The 24,499-nt window shown below is 37.1% G+C and overlaps 1 protein-coding gene across 1 annotated transcript in view; it reads left to right on the forward strand.

Annotated features, from left to right (window-relative positions):
- The first annotated feature begins 1,106 nt into the window (after window positions 1-1,106).
- Window positions 1,107-24,499, forward strand: part of LOC103022647 (periphilin-1) — a 32,849-nt gene continuing 9,456 nt past the window's right edge. The window contains exons 1-7 of the mRNA XM_015604495.3: window positions 1,107-1,297; window positions 2,696-2,743; window positions 3,176-3,237; window positions 4,002-4,199; window positions 4,716-4,783; window positions 16,367-16,486; window positions 16,797-16,975. Of these exons, the coding sequence (XP_015459981.3) occupies window position 2,743; window positions 3,176-3,237; window positions 4,002-4,199; window positions 4,716-4,783; window positions 16,367-16,486; window positions 16,797-16,975 (628 nt within the window). The 5' untranslated portion in view covers window positions 1,107-1,297; window positions 2,696-2,742. The remainder of the gene's footprint in view (window positions 1,298-2,695; window positions 2,744-3,175; window positions 3,238-4,001; window positions 4,200-4,715; window positions 4,784-16,366; window positions 16,487-16,796; window positions 16,976-24,499) is intronic.

Below are 24,499 nucleotides of genomic sequence, written 5' to 3' on the forward strand. Positions count from 1 at the left end.
TTTTCTCCCCAATTCACCCAACCCAGTCACTAGGGCACTTCCCATAATTAGGAGGGTGAATACTAGCGCACATGAAGTCAGTCACTGCCACTTTTCACTTCTCAGAAGAAAGCACAGCAACCCAACTCCAATACATCAGTCAACAGATGCCTGTGCTGACCGACATCACCTTGGGAGTGATCAACCGACCCAGAGAGAGTAAGGCCAACTGTGCCTTAGTTCACCTGACCAAAACCCCTGGTTTTAATCTCTTTTAACAACAAAAGAAGTCTTTACAGGTGAGACAGAGGCCCCAACCATGAGAAGACATTTAGCTATTGTTTAAGCTATTGTTTAAGTAGTCCACATAAGAGGTCGCATTTGGGTAATAAGCTGAAATTTGTGTCTATCATGTCAAGTTTACAGAGTCCTGTTTGTGACATGCCTCGGAAGTAAAAAATAAGTTGTGTACACCAACCCAATTTCTTTGAGTCTTTCTAGGTTTGCCAGTCACTCGCTTGGCACTTGGATAACTTGGTGAAACAGATTCTGATTCAAATTCAGATTTTTATTGTCATTGTATCAAGTAGGAAGAAAAGTAAGGTGCAAGCTTTTCAGTGCAAGTGTAAAATCTGTAAATAAACATAAAAAGTGCAAAACTGTGAGTATAAAAACTGCTCAGTGTTTAAAAAAAAAAAAAAAAAAGGATGCTGTGCTGAATAGGATTCTCCTCCAGATTAGGACCTATACCAGACGGCCTGTTTTTAGAATTAATATATTTTGCTTTTGCAGGAATGTCCACAGAAGCAAATTGATGTCATTCATTATAGTATTGTGTCCCCTCTCCACTAGTAATACTACTGATTTTAATTTCTTCAATTTCTTTTAAAATCTTCAGGACCGCAGCTTTAAACTTGCACCTATTCATCCTGTTATATTTTGGATTTCAGGAACTCCCTCTGTAATGTACAGGACACATCATGTGCAGTAGGTTCACCACTGGTTCAGTGTGCTGCAGGTAGGCAGTTCTGTCTCAGGTGTTTGATCTCTTTCTGTTCTCTCTGTGAGAAGTTAGTTGGTTTGGTTCGCCTCCTGGGCGATAGGTGGTGATATAAGGCCTGAAGTTTTAATGTCAGCGCTCAGAGAGGCGTGTTGTGGTGGGCGGAGGAGCTGTGGCTGAATCAGGGAACTGCTGGCTCTTCTACTTGTGGAATTTTCGTCTAAACCCTGGACGCGTTATGGTTTTAACGCAGGCAGTTGTGGGAGCTTTCCAGTGTTAAAGCAGCGTGGGGGAGCTGGTGGTCCAGTAGTGAGCTCGGTCAGTGTCTCAGCAGCTGTTACAAAACAACTATATGCATATTTAGCTTAGATATATAACCCAGTTCTGCTTTCCAGTTTGTATATTAATGCGGTTAAAGCTGTAGAAAACTTTAGCATGACGCCATATAAGTTGTGTAGTTTGTTAACTAGCTATCTTTGTAGCTCCCTGTTTTTGAACCCTGACCCTGAATAACTGAGTTTATTCACTGTTTCAGGTGAACAGAGAGGACTTGTTAATGAGCTGATTAGCTAGTGGAGTCAGCTGTGTTGGGAGAAGGGCAGGGTTCTTCCTGGAACAGGTTTAAAGAACACTGAGCTGTCTAACACAATTCAGTGTCTAACTAACTACAGCTTTGGGAAAAATAAGAGACCACTTGAGTTTCTGAATCAGTTTCTCTGATTTTGCTGTTTATAGGTCTATGTTTGAGTAAATTGAACATTGTTGTTTTATTCTATAAACTACTGACAACATTTCTCACAAACTCCAAATTAAAATATTGTCGTTTAGAGCATTTTTTGCAGAAAATGAGAAATGTCTGAAATAACAAAAAAGATGCAGAGCTCTCAGACCTCAAATAACGCAAAGAAAACACATTTAAATTCATAAAATTATAAGAGTTCAGAAATCAATATCTTGGCATGTTCTCCTCCACCAGTCTTACACACTGCTTTTGGATAACTTTATGCCACTCCTGGTGGAAAAATACATTGAATTAAATTAAATTTGAGACATCTATATGCTTGGAAAGTGTGCAGCATAAAAAGTACAACAATATTATCTTACCTCAGACAATCTGTGACAGTAATAAAAGAGACCCTGGGCTGGGGGAAAGTAGTTCTTACCAATGTCTATCTATTTCTCGAAAGCAGTTCTAATTGTATCATGTTTAACTTATTACAGAATATAGGATGCAGAAATTGGCTCTAGAGGGAGCTCTAACTGAGCTCCACAGCAGCATAATTTGGACATTAATTAAATATCCTGATTTTGCCAATTTTAAATAATAAATAATGGCAATAATTGGCCACTAATACCAATATCACCTGTTTGTGATCTGCTGATCTTGATGCATTAAAAACGTTAACATGAAATGTACAGTTGGGTCAGTGTTCTTTAAGTACTTATGATATGCTTATGATCAATGCCATAAGAAAATGTATCACGCTACGAAAAGATATCAATATATTCTCCAGCTCTACTCTCATGCAAGTTATGAAGCAAAAATATTTGTTCTCACTTTAAAAGAGGGTAACTTTCTGGAGGACCATATTAGACCCACAGAGCTTACTTTTAGCAGCTGTGTTCTACATTATTAAACACTGAATTACAAATTCTAAAACTTTCTTTTGGTTTAAATGCATCAAATGGTTTTACATGTTGTCTCCCACTTTTTAGATTATCTTTAAGGAACAAGACAGGAAGAGCTCAGACACATAATCAAAAGTAAGTTCATTTACTTCTTTTTAAACTAGATGAACATTGTTTTGTTAGGATCCTTTGTGTGCATGTCAGACAATAGGAGAATGTTTATGAAGCAGCTTTATATAGCATGTTAGGTAAACCAATTTAATTCTGTTTGGTCACACTCTTTGTCCATTGCTGTATTTTTATTGTAAAAAGAATAAAACTTTTAAAAATTAATTTGCGAGTAAGTTTGTCCAAACATCTGACTGATAGTCTGAGTGATTAGCAAGCAGCTTTTTACAGTGTTTGACTTCTGCAATACAAACCACTTTCTTATGTCGCTATATTTACAGTGCATGTCTGTGAAAAAATTTACACTCGGAGAGTAATTGAGTCATTCTTCTTTGGTAGTTATTTAGATAGTTGTTTTGCATTAAATCTTGCATTATAAACAAAGCGTTATTGTTACAGTGGCCTACAGACGAGATCGCAATATCAGAGACCTGTATGAAGAAAGAATTATGGGACGAACAGTAAGTTGAACCAGACACTATGCAGTCTAATTTTAGTACAATAACATTTTGGGTTGGGTTCCTGGACAGGGATTATGCCTAGTCCTAGAATACATTTTCCTTTTAATTGGAAGTCTCCATACATTATGCTGTGTAGTCCAAGACTAGGCTTAATCCCTGCTTGGGAAACTTCCCCATTGTCTTTCCTGAAGCCAGATCTTCCCAGTTTTTAATCCATCTACATAAAAACAAAACTAAGTTTCCCAAAAAGCATTGTAAGATATTAACGCAAAGAAGATATTAACACTAAGAAGTTTTTGGGAAACTTGGCTCTAATGTGTATGAGTAAAAGGGTTCTGTATCAGTTTAAAATTAACAGAAAATGCTAAATCGGATATTTAAGGTCAAATTTGAATCTGATTCAGTTCTGTAACAAATATAAATGTAAGTCAGCACACAACATTTTTCACTGTAGTTTGAGGAAGAGATACAATCACACTTTGATTGCATATAGAAATTTTTATTATTTTCAGACTAATTTTTTGTCTTGCGAAAAGTATGCTTTTAAATATCAATGACCCCTGTTAGGTTTTTTGACTGGATAATGAACTTTTTCTATTCTTTTGTAACTATTTGTATTAAAATATTTATTTTTAAATTAAATTCTGTAAAATGTTGTTTTTGAGAAACTCTATCCTTATTTTTGTGCTTATATTCTGCATTGTACTCAGTTTCTTTTCTTTTTAGATATAATGAGATTTCCTTGTGTGTTGTTTTTCTCTTAGCTGCCAGCACCTTATCAGAGAATAGTTAATGTTGTGGACAGACGGCATCCCTTCAGACGGCCTGAAGATGACTATGATAGAGATACTGACGTTAATTATGGTCGTAGAGGAGGAGGTGGATTCCATGAGCACAGAGCCGGTCATGGGGAGAGAGGACCGTATGGTGGAGAAAAAAGAAGTGAACCAGCTTACAGAAGGGTGGGACATTTTATCTGACATTTGTACACATAAGTAATTGTGTATAAATAAGCAGTAAATGCCTATTTTTAATGATGGTGAACTTACTTATATGTTATTGGGCTTTTAGGGTCCTCATAGCTTGATTTCTTTAAATCTGCTCATTTTGAAACTCAGGTAATAGACATTGTTGTGTCCAATTCAATAAAAAAGGAAAATAATAAAGAACTGCCTCAAATCCTTATGGTTGTTTAACTAATGAGGCACAATCTCACAGGGCATGCAACTTTCCAGTCATCTTTTCACTGTGAATTAAATTAATAAAATTAATTGTCCAATAATTATTTTAACTGTAATAAGAAATACACAGTTCACCATATTCATAGGATTTTCAGTAGTTTGAGTGTCAGATTGGTCTGTTACTGTCCACTGACTCTGAGCACACAAGAAGTACTGTTCTTGACTTTGATAATTCATGTCAAGCTTGTTGTAATCATTCCTCTAATGAGAACACCAACCATACATTTTCTCACGCAGGAGGATCCGTATGTGTACAACCGAGGGTTTACAGAAGAACATGCATCATCAAGACAGGACGAGTTCAGGTAAATCACCCAATTGATGCCTATAAGCACAATTTAAAATAACATTACTCATTATTTATTATTTATTTGTGTGTGCCTGTATTTTAAGTAATAATATAGATCAAGAAACACACTTCATTCTTCACAGTTCCACAGCTAATATTCTGTCTGCACCAACCAGATTAAGATGAGATTTGTGGTTTGATTCAGTTTAAGGTATTAAGACATCAAGAAGGTGAATATAACCTAAAATTACATGGTACAAATGTACATCATCGAGAAGGTGAGAAAATACACAGACCTGCCATTTAGATAAAAGCACATGCTTGTTTCTACACTGTAAACCTAACAGCTCCACTTACTGTACTTCTGTAATTACAGACTGTAGTCCATCTGTTTCTCTGCATACTTTATTATCCTCCTTCCACCCTCTGCTCAGTGGAACTAATAAGATGAGCAGTGTGTTCAGAAACAAAGACATAAAGACAAAGGTTTTCATATTAAAGCTGATGGGTGTACATATTTTGAGCAAGGAAAAGCATGAAAGAAGCAAATTCTATACTTCTTCTTCAGTACAACTTTGGTTTACTCTTAACTGGTTCCATTAAAAGCTTGACTCAGGTTGAGAGGTTGTGTAATACTGACCCCCCAACATGCCCAAATGTATGGTAATCAGGATTAAATGCAGTAGGCTGGAATAAAAATGGACAGAAATAGCTAAAAAAAACTTGATATGCTGGCTGTGGTACCTGGTTAGATAAGAGACATCTCCAATTTCAATCCAATTAAAAATGAATAAGTTGAGCTGATTTAAGCATGTAGTTTGAATATCAATTGGTGCTGCTGTAGTCCACCAGGTGGCAGTACAGTACTTACAACCCTGTGCTTCTGCTTGGATGTTTGTGCCTCCTGGTTTCTTCCTACAGCTGGAGAGCATCATTTAAACTTTGTGGGTCAGTTTCCCGGACAGGGATTAAGCCAGTCACAGACTGTATTTTTGTTCAGTGGGAAATCTCCATCCAAAAAAGACTAGGCTTAATCCCTGTCTGGGAAACTGTAGTTGTATGTCTTTTTATGTAACTAAACAAAAGAGTCGGTTGTTTTGATCAGTGAGTGTGTTTACATAATCATTCGCTTACATTTACATTATGTTACTCAGAAATCCATAGATATATACATATCGTCATAGTCCAATAAAAAAACACTTATCTCCATTTTTGTCGATTTTTAGTTTACTACATAATTTGAACAGACAAACTGTCCCTTACACTGTGCCAAAATTTCTTGATGAACAGACCAATAGAAACTCTTCAAAATGACCTAAAATAAACAATTTTTACATTAACTTCCACTAAAAGTTTTCAAGGTTTTTTCTCTCTCCTGTAAAGTTGCTGTTTTGGAGATAAGTGTTTTTCATTGGACAGTGACGATATACAGCTCTGGAAAAAAATAAAAAGGCGTTTAAAAAAAATACGTTTTTTTTTAATTTACCAAATCAAAAACCTTAGGAATATAATAAAGAGGAAGATGGATGATCACAAGCCATCAAACCAAGCTGAACTGCTTGAATTTTTGCACCAGGGGGGGCTTAAAGTTATCCAAAAGCAGTGTGTAAGACTGGTGGAGAAGGAGAACATGCCAAGATGTATGAAAACTGTGATTAAAAACCAGGGTTATTCCTCTATATATTAATTTCTGAACTCTTCAAACATTTTGCATTATTCAAGGTATTATTATTATTATTTCAGATATTTCCCATTTTCTGCAAATAAATGCTCTAAATGGCAATATTTTTATTTGGAATTTGGGATAAATGTTGTCCGTAGTTTAGAGAATAAAACAAAAGTGTTAATTTTACTTAAACATATACCTATAAATAGCAAAATCAGAGAAACTGTTTCAGAAACTGTGGTGGTCTCTTAATTTTTTCCAGAGCTGTATGTTATGATGGGCTCTTTTGGGTTAATATTGTACGTTGTTTTTTTTTTTTTTTTTTTTTTTCCCACATTTATTATGAAAATTTATATTTTTTCCTTGATATACTTCAGTGTATGTGTGATGGATGCAGTGGGTGTGAGTTGTATATTAGCTTTGCAGGTGCACTATCAAGTGATCTCTCTGTTGGTAACTCAAGTCAGACCCCACACATCGCACAACACTTGATCTCTTTACCCAGTGTAGTTATCTGATCCCACCCTTGTGCATTAATTTTAAGCCTAACAGGGTGCCAACAGTTCACTGGCATGATCCCCAACTCCCTCCCTCATTTTGCTCCACACTATTCCCAGTGGTAGCCCACCAGACACCAGTTTCAGGACAAAGGGCACTACTGTCTACTCCTGGAGCCAAAATGTTAAGCCCCTGTGAGGTCCAGCAAAGCCAGCTGGGAAATGCTACACTCTGGCCTTGTCCGTTGCTGTGCGGTGAATAAGGGGCTAGCATAAGTGTGTTTTAGCTTCAGGTTTGAAACTACTGTTCAGTGTTGGTGGGTGGGAACTACAGACGCCACTTGGGAAACTGATTTGGGAAAAGTTTTAAACGCCTAATCTGAGGCTAGCTAGAATGTTAAATGGACCATACTACTAAAGTATAGAAATGATAACGATTAAGGCAGGGGTTATTATCACTTAAGACCCACACAACCCACCACAAAACCTACATGAACCTTTGAAATGATTATTTAAAGCGGCAGTCTGTATTATTTTGTTTCTAAACTCAAAGCAGATGCATTTGGAGTGGAGAAGGGATACAATATTGTGTTTAATGGCACCAGTGTGCTGGAATAACCATCCATGCTAACGCGAGTGGCTGGTAGAGCAGTGGAGACTTCAGCAGAAGAAACCCAGAGCTCAGTAGCACATTCACTCATAGTAAAAACAAAGTGTGTAGTTGAAGTGAAGTTTCTGACTGAGTGCTCTCTCTCTCTCTCTCTCTCTCTCTCTCTCTCTTTCTCTCTCTCTTCTGCTTGAACATAATCATAAAAGAATCAGATTCATCCGCTCTGAAAGGAGGCCGCAGCACACCTGCACAGTTTTAAATGATTCTTTTGCATGCTTAGTGCAATTACCCATTCACACCAGAGAGGGCCCTAAATCCCAAAGATTACGATCATCAAAAACAAAATGCCCCACAACAATCAGTGTAGCCTTTCAAGTTGATTGGTGGGCTCAGTTTGTCTATGAAAGACTCGTATTGGACAATTTAGACGATTGTTAAACGCGTATAATAAGGCTGAAGTGTTTTATTCAGACTCACAACAACTTATAAATTATGAATTATGAACTAGCCTTGTCAGTCATGTGACTGTTCTCTGCCAGACCAATCTGAAATATTTAAAGATTTTTTTTACATATAAATATCTGTATACTGTCTGTTGGAAAGGTTCACACTTTTTGAACCACAATGACATGATAAATGACATTTTTGGCTAGTGCCCCCCTAGCAGTACCATTGTGTCCCATTGGGGGGAAGCCTCAGAATGAATTTTGTTGAAGCAACATCAAAAGTTTGGCACAATTTTATCTTCTTTTTCAGCAATGTTTGCTTAAAGCTTTTGTCAACATGCATGGGCAGTACTGGGCAGTAATGCATCCTGTGTTTTACCAAAACAAGATTTCAGTTTTGAGGATTTATACTCATTGTTCCTTGCAAAATGTTTCTGAAACCTTGAGATTATTGGGCAATCTTGCATGCACTGATCAGTTGAGGTCTAGCCATATATTTTCAGAGATGGTTGAGTCAGGGAACTGTGTGAACCATGACAAAACCTTTTCAATTGGCTTATCCTGAGATCCTGAGGGCATTTTAGATTTAACTGAATGCATTCTTTCCTGTACCACTGGCTGCACATTTTTGGCCTAACAGTTGGAAAAGTGTTCTTCAAATTTGTTCTTCAAATGTATCTTTGTAACCTTTCTTTTTTTCCATTTGACTTTCTGGCAAATCCTGTCCTACAGCTTCCCTGTTGGGTTCAAGTAAGGACTTTTACTTATCCACTCCAAAACATTCACTTATTTCAGTTTCTGCCAGTTCAGCCAGATTTTGGATGGTTGTCTTGCTGTATAACAATAATATTTCAGATTCATATCATGGACAGATGAACAGACAGTCAACTTTAGGAGAAAGTAATGGATGAATTGCTACAGAGCTCTTGGGGTACATTTGGCAGACTGTTCAATACTGGAAAGATTCACCGCTGATCCTTGTTTTTTTCAGTTTATAGATAATGACTCTCACTGTGGTTTGGTGACTCTCTGCAACCTTAGGAATCGGTTTTTAAACCTTTCCAGACTAATGTATTTTGACGGTTTATTTTCAGAGGCTCTTCTGGATTTTTCTTTGATCAGGGTTGAGTGTGCTTGTTTAAAACTTTGTGGCAACTGCATCACTCTAGTGGTAAACTTCAGAATCAGTGAGGTTTACATTCAGCCTGACTGCATTCAAGATGGGCTATGTTCAATCAACTCTATCTCTTTATTAGTTAAATTGGGCTATTTGTTGATCAGTAACTAAGGTGATTTGTGTACTGGATAAGGCAACATTTGTTTTCTAAATTAAATTAGAACATTAAAAAAATGTTTTCATAAGGTTCTCCTTGCCTGAATTCTGGGCATGCACTGAAATAATACCGAAAACTAAATTAAACATTTGGCAGAAGCACAAATACCGACGATGTGTTTTTTTTTTTTTTTTTTTTTTCATTAATTTGACCACTTTTTCGCCATTGACAGATTTAATAGCCAAAATGAATTTTGTCATATTTAAAAAAAAAAAAAAAAAATTACATAACTAAAATGTAAATGTAAAATCTGTTGAACAGTTGTTTGTTATTTGGTCTATTCACGTTTTATTGGTTGTCAAATATTGTGTATCCCTGCTAATATAACATTTTGTTTAGAGCTGTTAAAAGCATTCACTATGGCAGATATGCCATAATGGAGAACACTGACCTGAACTATCACTTCTTCTTAACACTGTAAATGCACTTCCTGAGGTGTCTAACAGGCAATGATGCACATATTTCATTCCAGGACTCTAAAGGGTACCTTACACAGAAAGACCTAAGCACTTGTGGCAGGGGCTGGTTATTGTATATAAAGTCTACTTTAGGTGTTCCAAACTTGTTCATAAAGATTCATAGACTATATCCAGGATTGGACAATACAAGCTTTATTTGGAGCTAAAAGATGACTGAAATGAAATCTGCCAGCTTGTTTGTGCTTGTGCGTTAGAGCACAGTAAAAACAGTACGTGAGACCAAGAAGTATGTTACTGCCCAAACCCTGCACATATAAAACATGTACACAATGAACAGAACCACTTAAAAGTTTGGGCACATCTCTTCTCATTTAATGTGTTTTATTTTTTCTTTCTTTTTGTTAAAGATAACTTTTCTACATTTGTAACTTTTATATTAAAGTCATTAAAGCTAAACAGGAATACATAAGCAAAAAGTGTTAAACAAACCAGAATATGTTTTATACTTTAGATTATTCTAAATACCACATTTAGTTTTAATGACATATTTTCAGTGTCTTCATGAGGTTGAGTCACCTGGAATGGTTTTCTCAGCGTCTTGAAGTATGAGAATTCCTGGAGGTGCTAAACAATAGTTGCTGCTTTTCCTTCATGTTGTAAAGCTCAAGCTCATCCCATCCCATCTCAGTTGGGTTGAGGTAAGGGGATTGTGGAGACCAAACACTTTTTTTGTGTGTTTTTGTTTTGTTTAGTACATAATTCCATATGTGTCCCATGGTTGTTTTCATGTCTTTAATATTAATCTACAATATAGAAAATGCCATAAATAAAGACAAACATTGAATGAGAAGGTGTGTCTAAACTATGGACTGGTACTTTATACAAGACAAATATACTGTTTATGCAATCAGAAAAGCAAATATTTTACTATAATAATAATAATAATAATAATAAACATTTTCTTACACTCCTAGCTAGCACTAGTTCACAAATCCGTGTTTTGTTTTCAGCATCGCAGCATCTGATGGCTGTAGAAATTGTTTCTCTGTTTAAAATGTCTCAATATGCTCCTCTCTGCCTGAGAAGAAGCGAGCAGTGATGTGGGTTTCTCACGACCCACTTATCCTCACAGTTTGAAAACCACTGCAGAGGAAGAGTGCGCGGCCCTCGTCCGCTGAGCATGTGTGCCAAATAATAGTCAGAGCTCAACCACACACTCGTAATAGATCAAGGTCTGAGGTCTGCTGTTCAGAACCTGTGATGATGATGGCGTGTGCTCGTATATACTGTGGGTGTACACATGCACACACGCTCTGGGGATGTGTGTGGGTTTTGGTGGAGGCCCTGTGCTGTAAGGGTATTCTGTGTGAAGGGTGGGGGCGAGGGGGGGTGGAGTGCAGAGAGAGCCTGTGGATTTCTCTGTGCGCTCGAGCTAGGTCTCTGCGTGACCTCATATGATGAATGGCAGATAATGAGCCAAAATGGCCACCCTGTCAAGCACGTCTAAAGTGCAAATGGTTGGCAGACAGCTTCCCTTTGAACCTTGGAATCACCTCAGTAGCTCTTTAATGGGTAGTATGTGCTCTCTTAGAAAAGCAACCCGTGGCCCCAACTTTAGTGTTTAATATTTTATGTGTTGGCCTGCCGGTAATTACTGTTTACTGATCTCGCTGATGAAAGCGCTGGATGAAAGCTCTGGTGATTGAGGTAGTCGATTTTGTTGCTTGTTTTGTTGTGTGTTTTGTTCCGATTGCTTTTCTGAAATCATCTCTGTATTAACTTTGCGGCCTAAAAATGTCTAGCAGGCCCCAATGCTTAAAAAGGCTTCCTCTCATCTCGTCTGGGATCTGTCATGCACATTTGCAGGCCTGCGCAGTTGTCCGTCCTGCTGTGTCTGAAGGAACGCTGCTGTTTATTTTGCCTGCTCAGTGTTTGCCACTCTCTGTGGCACCCTGTTGTTCAGCCACTGTACTGATCTTCTGTTTGAAGTTCCCATTTCATCCTCACTGCAGGCCAGAGCTGCGCACACAAACCGAGCCACACCTGTCTCGCTGTCTCTGCACCCACTGACACGGTAAATAACACAGCTCCACATGTCAGGCCATGTTTAAGCATTAGGTCGGATCATGCAAAGTGTCAGACAGCAGTGCTGAGGCGCGATTTGCTGCCCAGGGGTGTTAAAAGTACAGAGAAGCTGTACAGTACTTCACAGAGAAAGTTTGTGTACTCACATATGCAGAAGTAGCAAATCTCTTTAAGTTTTCTTTGTTTATTGGCCCACAAGTTTAGTGTGTGTGATATGCTTGTTTTTTGCATAAAGACACTTGAGTAGTAATAGTAATTCAATATCTATATAGAAGGGATTCAGTATCTAATTTGAAACCTGTTATGGAATATAGAAGTGGAAATTGGATGGTTTAGTCCTGTCATGATAATTACATTATCGTCTTGTTAACACTATCGTACAATAAATGAACCTTACCTCAATAATATTTAATAGTTGTGATATTGTCTATTGTGTTTATTTCTATGTTTGTTTACATACAGCTCTGGAAAAAATAAGAGACCACTTAAAAATTTAGTTTCTTTGATTTTACCAAATTTAAAAATATATATAATCAAGAGGAAGATGGTTGATCACAAACCATCAAGCCAAACTGAATTGAATTTTTGCACCAGGAGTGGCATAAAGTTATCCAAAAGCAGTGTGTAAGACTAGTGGAGGAGAACATGCCAAGACGCATGAAAACTGTGATTAAAAACCAGGGTTATTCCACCAAATATTGATTTCTGAACTATTAAATCTTTATGAATATGAACTTATTTTATTTGCATTATTTGAGCTCTGCAAGCTCTGCATCATTTTTGTTATTTCAGCCATTTCTCATTTTCTGCAAACAAATGCTCTAAATTACAATTTTTATTCGGAATTTGGAAGTAATGTTGTATTTAGTTTATTAAATAAAACAACAGTTTTAAAACTGAAACTGAAATGTCCTGAATTTGGTTTGCTAGCCCCCTAATACGGGTGATCTCAGAGCCGTGTGTGAAATGCTTCCTGCACACGCTACACAGGTACCACCCCATGTGTCTGACATGAAAAATCTCCATCTGCCCGCTGTATGTTTAAAAGTTTAAAATGCCAGGGAAATGACCTCAGATAACTCATTAATAATGGACCGGATTCTCTAAACATTTTCCAGAATTTACAATATATGTGAAAATGGCTTTAGAGTTAAGTGAGCAGGGGGAGAGAGGATCTTATGTAATGATGGTTTTATTTATCCCAGCCAAACTAATCTGTGTGGTATTGGGGGGGGGAAAGAGCTTTAAAAAAAACAGAAAATATCAAACATTTAACTAATGGACACAGTGTACAGATTCAAACACCACCTTATTGTATCTATTGGCATTTTATTTTATTTTTCTATGTACTGATTTTGTCCTGTCCCATCCACAATCATACTGATTTTGTTTGATATTTTAATAATAATAACACAGTAAAATCCACAAGACAAACAAAACAATTCTGGTGAGATATGTTTTTTATTATAGTTTGTACATCTAAATGGAAATGTTAAAAGAACATTTTCTGTTGTCCTAAAAATGTATAAGTAAAAGTACAAGTACTCTCTCTAAGTACCATTTCAGTAAAGTGTGTATATTTTTTTCCAAGCTGATACTTAAATACAGTTTAAAAAGTACAATTATTTAGGTGTTTACTGTCTGTTTTTTTTCCTGTAAAAGTATTTTATGGCTGTTGGGCAAAAACCTTGTATTTCCTTTTTTGTAATTTTTCACTCTTTGATATAATGTGAATCTAACAGTTGTCCTTTACATTATATTAAGTTTACGATGATTTCTAATATAAATATTCTAAAATTACTTGGGGAAAAATATTTTTACATTGACTTCTATTTAAAGATAAGCCATTTTTTTTCTGTGTGCTGTGTAGTATATTTGCGTGACCACAATGGCCTGAAGGAATGAGAGACATTTTACACTTACATGGTTCTACAAACGCTACTAAAGCTTCTGGCTGAGCAGGTCACTGGAGACGTTTAGCTTTTATTTATTCAGTGTGACTGAATCTAGTTGGCTCTGGGCAGCAAATGGTGGATGGTGTCTGGATAGTTTCAGCCAGGCCCGAGGTCATTAAAGTCCTTAGCCACGTTAAGCCCACTCTTTGTTTAGTTTGTGGTCTGAGTTCAGTCACAGGTCGTGGAAACCAGGTGCCATTTATACCTTCATTGCGGTGTTACAGCCTTACGGCACGTCGTATAGCCACCGCTAATCAGGCTGCCGAATCAAAGGCATCAGCAGACAATGAGCTCACTAAAGCCAGCACTTTGCTTTACAGCTGTTGCAACAGATATCACTGAATGCAAATAGTTTGTGTGGAAACCGTTGAGATCCTGGATGAAGGTGGTTCACGTGGCTTTTCTGTTTAACCGAAGGGACTGAATGCATTTCTCTGTGTGTAAATAATGACAGAATTTGTTGTTAGAAACTAGTCAAGCATCAGACAAGTTCCACTGGAGTAACTAGGATATAACTCCTGGACCTGTTTTAGAGGCAAGCATCAGTTAGCCTTGACTCCATTATTTACTGCATTTGTCTTGCATACGCTGAGACTGGAGCCGCAGTGTGACTATGTGGCCTGTTCCCCAAAAGGTATAGATGTCAGGAGGTCATTTTGCAGTGTCACTGACCTCTAGCCCAACAGGCTCCAACTGCAGACTTGAAAAGCCAGGGGCAAACTCCTAAAATAAACAATTAAATTAAAAGTAAAGGAAAGATGCGGGGCTTGTTTTCCCCATTGCCCTCTGCTTAACCTGAATTAGACTGAGGAGTAGCAGTGGCTCAGCCCTAATAACTCTTTACTCCTGACTCCCATGCAGCTCTGTTCACACTGGGTCCTGTGAGCCCTTTCTGCTTTTCTTAATGCCACAATCATAACATTCATAACAACACAGTGGCAGCTCTGTATTTAAAATGTTGGAATTAGGCAGAATATGCATGCTAAAAGTAAAAGCTCACATGAAAATTAGATATGTATAGATAATGGCAAAAAAAAACTTTTCAAAACTTTCAGTGTTTTGTCTGTCAAATTGAAAGTGAAAAGACAATTTAAACCAAACAATGATTAATTTATTATTGAATAAAGTAATATTTTTTTCTGATGCAGATACAAGCTGTCCAGGCTATAGTGGGAACATGGAATAGTATTGTTAGCTGAGCTAACTTAGCATTAGAATTTGGTTGTTTACCAAAATATTGCAAAAGGCTGTCTGCCTTTTACTGTGTAAATTTCACTCACATGTGACTTTAGTAGCATCGCTGAGGTATATTTTATGAATCAAATAGCACTACTGTGGTACATTTATAAATAAAATAGTGCTGTTGTGCTAACAGTGCAATTCTCATGGATGAGGTAGCTAAATGTTTGATTAGAGTAGCTGAAATAAAGTCATTCAATAATTCATGTGGTGTATTGTGGTGGGATATAAAAATGTGGACTGTTTTAATAAATATTTTTAAAATATAGTTTTGTAATAACTTTCTTTAAAAGCAAGACAAAAATAATATAGTTTTTCTTTGTTTTATTCAGACATTAAAAAATCAATTTCATTTTAAAGTGTTAATGTGTTTTTGGTATTTATTATTTTGTAATTTGTTTCAGTTTTGTACCAGAAATTTTCATTTTGGTGTATCTCTAATCATTTCTAACTGTATAAAATCTAATTATATATATATATATATATATATATATATATATATATATATATATATATATATATTTATATATATATATATATTTATTTATTTATTTATTTATTTATTTATTTTATTTATTTATTTATTATTTTTTTTTACTCACTTTTTACTTTAAGTGGGATTATGTTTATGTCAATGAAAAACTAATTTGAATCAATTTCATTTCATGAACTGTGTAGAAACCTGACGCTGTCATATGTTGCCTGGAAATGTGTGGAAATGAAAAACTTCTAAGCTGTGTTCAGACTGCCGGTCCAAATCCGAAATTTGGCATATCTAGGTTAAAACCAGATTTGTATTGAATTTTAATAGTTTGGGAATGAAAAAAATGTAATTAATTAAAATCAAATACATTAATGCAAGTTATATCCGAACAACATAAAGAGGATAGATTGAAATGTTACTACATATTATGTTTTTTTATATTTATCTTATTCTAACAGTAGTTCTTTGGGTGGAACTGAACCGTGAGATTACAGTTTCGTTCCACCTCATGTACCATATGTGATGTGAGTGACAAATTCTCCTTGAATCCTTGTTTTGGGCTTTCTGGACACTCAGATCGGATTTAAAAGTTTAAAAGTCAGTCGCACTCCAAATCCAAAGTGACAGATTGAAGTAATGCAGATAATGCTTGTGATGTCTAAAACTCAAGAACATTTGCAAACTTAAGTAATCTGAACAGACAAACGCCATTACTTTTTTTTCTTGAACTATTTACTTTATTCATTAATAGCATCTAATAATTTTAACATTTTTTAAAAACACATTTAATGAAGCTGTATGTGGATAATAAGTTTTCAGTTTTTTTTTTTTATATATATCTTCAGTATAATTTATCATTTTTAGGAGCAGTAGCAGAGGGAACTCCAGTAGCAGGGGTCAGAGAGCCCCTCCACGACCACTCTTAAATTTACCCCACAGAGGAGACAACAGCCCTACATATGGTACTACAAATCCAGACCGAAGGTAAGCACAAGAACATGGACATATTTGAGACACAAATAGTGATCAATGTGACACAAAATGATCAATCTTAGAGAAGTGTTTAACTTAAAGGAATACCAATGAATATGATTCATCATTTACCTTAATTATAATCTATTAGATTATATGTTTGTGATCAAACTGAAAATATCTATTTTTCTTTGGGCTATTATTTGATTCTTATTTGCTAGATGTTTTCTTAAACCTTTACATATAGGAGTTATCTTCTCATATTTTACTATTATTTCCTCTTATTAACTACACTTCTTTTACACTTCTGATCCTGCTTAAGAGGCGACCGTGAGAGCCAGAAACGTAAATCTTCGTTCTCCCCTGCCCGGGATCACCCACCACTAAAGAGAGAGGAGCCCCCCTCGTCCAGCGCTCGCTCCAGTCGCAGCTACTCTCCAGAGGGGAGCAAAAACAACCAAACTCAGCCCAGCCAGCCAAAGACCACTCCCATCCAGCAAGGTCAGAGTTATTATTAGCAAAGAACACATTATTTTTCATATTTTTATTATATCCTCTTAATGTAGACACAGACAACCATATTCACCATTTATACTGTACACAGTTTTGGTCTCTGCATTTACACAACCCATGCAGTAAAAAACAACACACACACACACACACACACACACACACACACAGGGATATAGTGAGCACATGTGCCGGAGAGGTGAGCAACCATCACTGTGGCATCTGGGGAGCGGTGAGACCCAACAGTGTCAGGTTATTAAACCCGGGTATCAAACACACAACTTTTGTCATCAGTGACAATTATCAGGACCTGCCTATCAAACCCAGTCTTATTGATGGTTATTGTTACAGATGTAAAATATGTCATGTTTGTGGAAACTTTAGGTAAATAATTGTGTAGCGTGAAGAGGGTAGAGTTTGTATTCAGTGAAAAGCCCTATTTAAGGAATGGTCTAATCATAGTATGGCAACAACTACATAACTAAGTTAAGAAAATCGCTACTTAAAGAAATGAAGGTCGGTCCATACGAAATATTTTAAGCACTTTGAAAGTATCTTCAAGTGGAGTCGCAAGGACCATCAAAACATTATGGTGAAACTGGCTCTCATCAGGAAAGGAAGACCAAAAGTTATCTATGTTGCACAAAATAAGTTTATCAGAGTTATCAGCCTCAGAAACCACAAGTTAACAGCACCTCCGATAAGAGCACCTAAATGCTTCAAGTATTTTGGTTTGTTTAACACTTTTAAGTTACTACATAATTTCTTATCTGTTCCTTTATAGTCTGGATGACGTCAGTATTCATTTACAATGTAGGAAAAAACTTTGAGTAATAAGTTTTGCTATTACATACTGCTATTACTGTATGTGCTAAGAATGTGTAGCTAATTTTCAAACTATAAATGGGTTATACTGTCATATGTTTTTGGTGGTGACCAGAAGAATGCAAATCAAGGAGCCACTCCCATATTAGCTATTTACACAGAGATTTTTTATTTCGGATAAATTACTCATATATTTTTCTGACACCCTGTAGTAAAAAATACATTACTCCCACTTCTCATCTAAAACATTTGCCAAAAAATAGCACTTTCTGGGTCACTTGCACATGGACTTTCACCTAAACAAATATAGTGTGTGACTCTCAGTCTATCATTTAAGCTAGTCTGAGATCTGTCTAACCTACTTTCATGATGTGTTTCCAAGCTGAAAACTATTTCTTGCAAGGATGTTTTTGCCAAAAGTGCAATGGTGACATTTTATTATCCAAGATTTCATTTAGCCCAGATCTGAACTCTATGATTGTTTCTCCATATTGCACTTGCACTGAAAGTTCCAGATCTGTCTGCCATATTTTCAAACTCATATGTTGGTACTAAACTGAAGTGAAGCAGCTCTTTTATTCAAAAGCCAGGTTTATTAGGGCTGTTTCCTCCTGCCTTCTGCCTTTAGCCATGGTGTGGAGCAGTGGAGCTTTCAGAGCTCTGTGGTTCACTGGACATGGTCATGGCATCAGAAACCTGAGCAAGCATGTCTAATCACCCTGCTGCAGCCCAGCCAGCCAGGCCTGATGAAGGCTTTTGACTTTTAAAAGGAGGTTAAGCTGTACAAGGCTGGAATGAGGAGCTGTAACCTCCACGGCTGCAGCGCTGAGGGACAGCTGAGTGGGAGCAGACCATCTCACTTCCCCTCTGTCCTCAATCGTTTGCATTTTTTTTGTTTTTTTGCTGGTATTTCATTGTAAATATCTCACTTAGTAAATTATTGATCACATTTTTTTCTTCTTCTTCTGGGGACTCACACACGTCAACAGTCATATTTATATCAATGATGCATTTTAGTATTGTTATGGCAATGTATCATATTGTTTTCTTTTGCGATGCATTATCGATATGTGGTGTAAAATATTGATATTTTTATTGAAACATGGGCGTCCTGAACTCGCCTTGACTTTCAAAAGTTACTGCTTTATTACTCCACGTCGTGTCTCTAATCAAATAAATAGGGTACACCAGTGGTAAAGGGTTTTTGGTTGCCAAGTTCTGTGAAACTGACACCAATAAATACATAATTGCCTATTTAGGAGTGTTTATTCTCTTTAGTAACACAGATAAGAATTTAAAACCGAGAATTGTCTTGCGATATATCGTGTATCGCAGAATCTCAGTATGATGATACCACTGATATCATTGGAAAAGTATTGTGATAATATTAATATGTAATCTTCAGGCAGTTAGAGTTCACTTCCTAAATGCAGTCTATTTTTAAATAAAGAGAAAATATCATGCAAGAAAAAGTATGGGAATTCTTGCAAATAATTAAACCACTTTAATATGTGATCTGATGTTTATCTGTCACAGCTATAGACAAACACACAAATGCACACTTCTGTACTGTTCCTGTCTTTTTATTGTTAGATAAACTGTTAAGACTTAGTTGTCAGACTGTGTTTTGAGACTCCTAGAAAAGGCTACTTAAAAACCTTCATGTACTATTGATGTACAGTAAATTGTAAATATCAAAATATATTTAAAATTATATACAAGATTTAAAAAAAATTAGTTGAGTAAAGGGCTTTCTTTTATTTACAGTAAGCTTTTTTTTCCAGATTTCTCTAGCACTAAGGCTAGGTGAAGCAGCATTAGCATTAGCGTCAAACCGCTAGCCGGGGTTAGAGCTATTAAATACTGCCCAAAAGCGCTACACTGAGGAACCCTGAGTGTTCTGGTAAGCCAGTTGTATGTTTTAACATGATAAACGTGCAGACTACAGTCTGACATACTTGCCTTAAAACGGCAAAAGTGATAGTGCTTAGTGTGGTTAGCGGCTAATGGTAATGCTGCTCCAGCAGTGTTAGACAGGGTTAGCTGCAGGCTGCAGGTAGATAATACTCACCTCTGAGCAGTGAATGAGCTAGCGCTTATCGTGGTTAGCGGCTAAGGCTAATGTTGCTCCAGCAGTGTTAGATGGGGTTAGCAACAGGCAACAGGCAGATAATACTCACCTCTGAACAGCAAAAGTGCTAGCACTTAGTGTGTTTAATGGCTAATGCTAATGCTGCTCCAGTCTCAGTACTGGAGAAACTAAACTGAAATTCTTTTTTTTAACACTGCACATCAGCGGAATGACTGGTAACATGCACACATTAGGCGGACCAGATTATAAGGCGCACTGGCGATTTTTGGGGGAAATTAAAGTATTTAAAGTGTACCTTTTATAGTGCGAAAAATATGGTATATGCTGGCCTTTGACATTTGACCACCTAGATGAGAAGATCGATTACACAGTGCTTAAATGAAAATGTTTTATTGATTGATACAAAACATGTTTGGAGGAAACGCAGGAACCTCATCTTATTTGTAAAGCATGGTGTGGGTAGCTCCTTGATTTGGACTGCTTTGCTGCCTTAGTACCTTAATGCCTGTAAGGGTCAGCAGTCCATGACCTCAAGGTGAAGAGATGTTGAGTGTTGTAACAAGTCGAGACTCTGTGGAATGACCTGAAAGGGCTGACCTAGAAATGTTGATGAACTAAAACACATTTGCAGGGAACAGTAGTCTAAACTGTATCCTAAAGTTTGTACAGATTCCTTTTGCAGCTACAGGAAACGTTTGGTTGTAGGGTTTGCTGATTATTAATGTAGGTATTCTAGCCTGCATCAGAAAAGGCTGTTGATGCGATGCACTCAAAAAGACTGTGCGTCCTAGACTGTGCAAGCAGGGTAGGCTTAATTTTCATAGCCTCTGACTGTGAGGAGTGTGTAAGAAAATTGCAGGCAGCACTTTATGACAGTAATCACTCAAAAGTGAAGCATGGTGTGTTGAGGTGACGCTTTCTGCCTGATTTAGGGTGTGTGTGTGTGTGTGTATGTGTGCATGTACGTACATGTTAAGTGTTCCAGAAACAGAATGTTTCATGATAGATGTCTCTCTTTCTTGCAGCACATTTAAATCGTTCTGCTTGTCCTTTACTCCTGCCTTCTAGCTATTGAAAGTATTTTGCTCTGAAAAAGGGTCACATCTATTTATCTTTTATGATTTTAAACACGCCTGTATATGTTAGTGCTATATGCTTATGTCCTGTTAGGACTAAAAAAAAAAAGAAATAATAGATGCACTGGATTTACCCTTTCTGGCCAACACTGAATACAAAAATATTTGGCAGTTACAAAACTACAATAGAAAAATATTTATTGAACACTAAGCTAAAAAATTTTATATCCCAGCAGACATACCAGCAAAGCACAATGGCTATTTTAACCATGAATTTACTTCAACAGTGCTATTCCATTCATACATTTATCTTAGCACTGCTATTTTAAATCACAATATCTCTACAGACGTGTGGTTCCTTTGCTGCCACTTAAATATTATGAATAATATATGTATTTATTAATATTAATATGTTATTGTAAACCCTTCAGTAGGTCCCTGCAAACGCCAAAATCGCTGCTGCTGATGATAAAGATTCATGACAGCACTAAGTATGAGTATACAGGTGTAATTGTTGTCTGGAGTAAAATGGTTGGTATTTATTTGCTTTTTATGAAGAAAAGTAAAATAGTATTATACCTGGTCTTTCTGGAGACGCATTGTACATTACATTACATTACATTTGGCAGATGCTTTTGTCCAAAGCGACTTACAATAGTGAAGTACAAACGTAATAGAAGTTAAAGGTAAAACATCTTTAGATAGGGCCTAAAGGAGGTCAAAGGGAAATAATAGGATAGAGGAGTGAAGGAGGGGAAGAAGGAAATGAGATTAGAAGTAGTTAGTGTGTTAGAGGTGTTAGGAGAGTATGTGCTCTTTGAAGAGCTCTGTCTTCAGGAGTTTCTTAAAGATAGTGAGAGATTCTCCTGATCTGGTAGTGGAAGGTAGTTTGTTCCACCATTGGGGAACTCTGTATGAGAACAGTCTGGATTGCTTTGTGTGACTGTTTGTTTGGTAAAGCGAGGTGACGTTCATTGGAGGAGCGCAGCGGCCGGGAGGTAGCGTAAGCCTTCAGGAGTGAGTGCAGGTAGGAAGGAGCCTGTTCTGTCATCACCTTGTAGGCGATTGTAAGAGCTTTGAATTTGATACGAGCAGCAACTGGTAGCCAATGGAGCTCAATGAGCAGCGGGGTGACATGTGCCCGTTTTGGCTGGTTGAAAACCAGACGTGCTGCTGCGTTCTCAATCATCTGGAGTGGTTTTACTACACAGGCCGGGAGGCCAGTTAGTATGGCATTGCAGTAGTCGAGGCGTGAGATGACCACTGCTGACCGATGAAAACAGAATCAGGTTAAATTATATCCAGATACAAAATACATGTTAATGTATTTTAATGTGAGTCCCAATGTTCTGACCATGCTCATCTTTCTTTTTTATTTTTATTAACTCATTATTATAATTGACTTAATATATTCAGTCAAACAATACAAACTCTTATCCGATTTTGTCAACAAAAAAAAAAATGAAATGCTAATTTAGTTTTTTAGCTAAATAAAAGTGACATCTCAAGACTTGTAGAGATCTGGATCTGCAACTCTGGTAATTGCTGTTTTAATGTGATCCTTCCGCCTTTTTTAACCAGAGAGACTAATTCAAAGTCTTAGTCAGACCAGGGTTTTAAAGTGGATATTTATGTGGTGTTAAGAGAGTTGACTCACCAGAGGCCCCCAGTCTACCAGAGTCACTTTGCATTTTGCCAGAATTTTGAGTCCTTCTTTTGAAGAGGCTATAAAAGCACCAGCAAACAGATGTTGTTCTGTTACCCCATCACCCCTCTCCCTGTCCTGCTGGCCTGCTAATTAACCTACACATCAAAGTAGGCAGAGAACCTATGTCCGCTGTGATCCGGAATGTGTGTAGACGTTCACATTAATTCCCTGCAGAATGTCTCCCTCCCTCTCTCTCTCTCTTTCTCTGAAGTCAGAGGCTTATTTTATTTTCTGTTTCCAGCATCCAGCCTCTTCAGGAGGGCTAAAGATGAGTCAGCACCGATGTGCTCTGAGAAACGAGATGACCAAACTTGCTCATGCCACAAGGTTATGGGATTGTTAATTCCAGTTCCCATAATCTTAAAGTGTTATTAATGGTATGGTTGTGTGTGTGTGTCTTTAGCACATGTGTTACTGGCTGATTCATGTAGTCTAGAGCAGCCTAGGTGCTGAAAGCTTTACCTGCTCTGTTTCCTCCCACCTCCAGAAACACACCTGGTCGGTGAACTGGCTGTGTTAAATTGTGCCCCAGAGTGAATGTTAAAGTGAATGGGTGTGTGTGTGTGTGTGTTGCCCTGCCTTGTGCCCAGTGAATCCAAGTAGGCTCTAGACCTAAGTCGACCCTGTCCAGGAGAAAGCTGATATAGAGAGATGGTGGTGTACCTGGTAAAAAGACTACAGCTGTATCTGTAACTATTATAATACACTGCTTGACCAAAAATAAATCTCCACCTGCGTTTAGGTAGGCAAATGATATGGGGCTGCTGCAGTTGGTCAGGTCTGGGTTCAGCAACAGTATGTGCTGAAAGAATGAGGTCAGCTGACTACCTGAAGATACTGAATATAGACCAGGTTATTCCATCAATGGATTTTTTTCTTTCCTGATGAACACGGGCATATTCCAATATGACAATATCAGGATTCATGGGGCTGGAATTGTGAAAGAGTGATTCAGGGAGCATGAGATCATTTTCACACATGGATTGTTCACCACAGAGTCCAGATCTTAACCTCATTGAGAATCTTTGGGATGTGCTGGAGAAGGCCTTGTGCAGTGGTCAGAATCTACCATCATCAATGCTGCAAGATCTTGGTGAAAAATTAATGCAACATTGGATTGAAATTAATTTTGTGAAAAAATTGTGATTAGTAAAAGTAAATGTGTGCTGCAATCACAGCTAAAAGTGGTCCAACAAAATATTAGTGTATGCCCTTTTTTTTGGCAATTTTTTTATTTGGCCAGATAGTGTAACTTAGGGTAGTTTTCATGCTTGTTACATTTTCAAGGTACACAATAGTTTGTGAGTAAAAAAATGCGTTAAAGTTCTTAGTCTTAGTAATTCATATTGCCTTGCCATTAGAACAATGGCATGTGTTTAGTTTCATTTTCAAGATAACCCCTCACAACTTAAACATGTGTGGGTGTTCCCAAACCGTCCAATGGGGTAACACTTCATGATCAATTTATTATACTGCTATCCCATGACTTTTGTCATGTACTGGAACACACTTGTACTTTCACATATCATCATAGATAATCTGACAAGTATAGTTCTTTTCGGAAAGGATTAGTTTCTCAGGACGTCTGTGAAAAATATTTCACACTTCTACTCAGTGACAAAACTCTTGCATCTGGACTGCAGTTGAAAAACAGGAGGACCAGTGACTTTTTTTTGGCTTTCTAGGTCAGATGACATTGCATTCAGTAGCTCCTCTATTTCCTCTCGCTGTTGTGTTTGTTTTTGTGGACAAAAGTGTATTTACAGTGCATATTAGTGGACAAATAGCTACATTATTAAACACGAGGTGATGAA

Source organism: Astyanax mexicanus, chromosome 2 (assembly GCF_023375975.1).
Source record: "Astyanax mexicanus isolate ESR-SI-001 chromosome 2, AstMex3_surface, whole genome shotgun sequence".
NCBI classification, from domain to species: Eukaryota; Metazoa; Chordata; class Actinopteri; order Characiformes; family Acestrorhamphidae; genus Astyanax; species Astyanax mexicanus.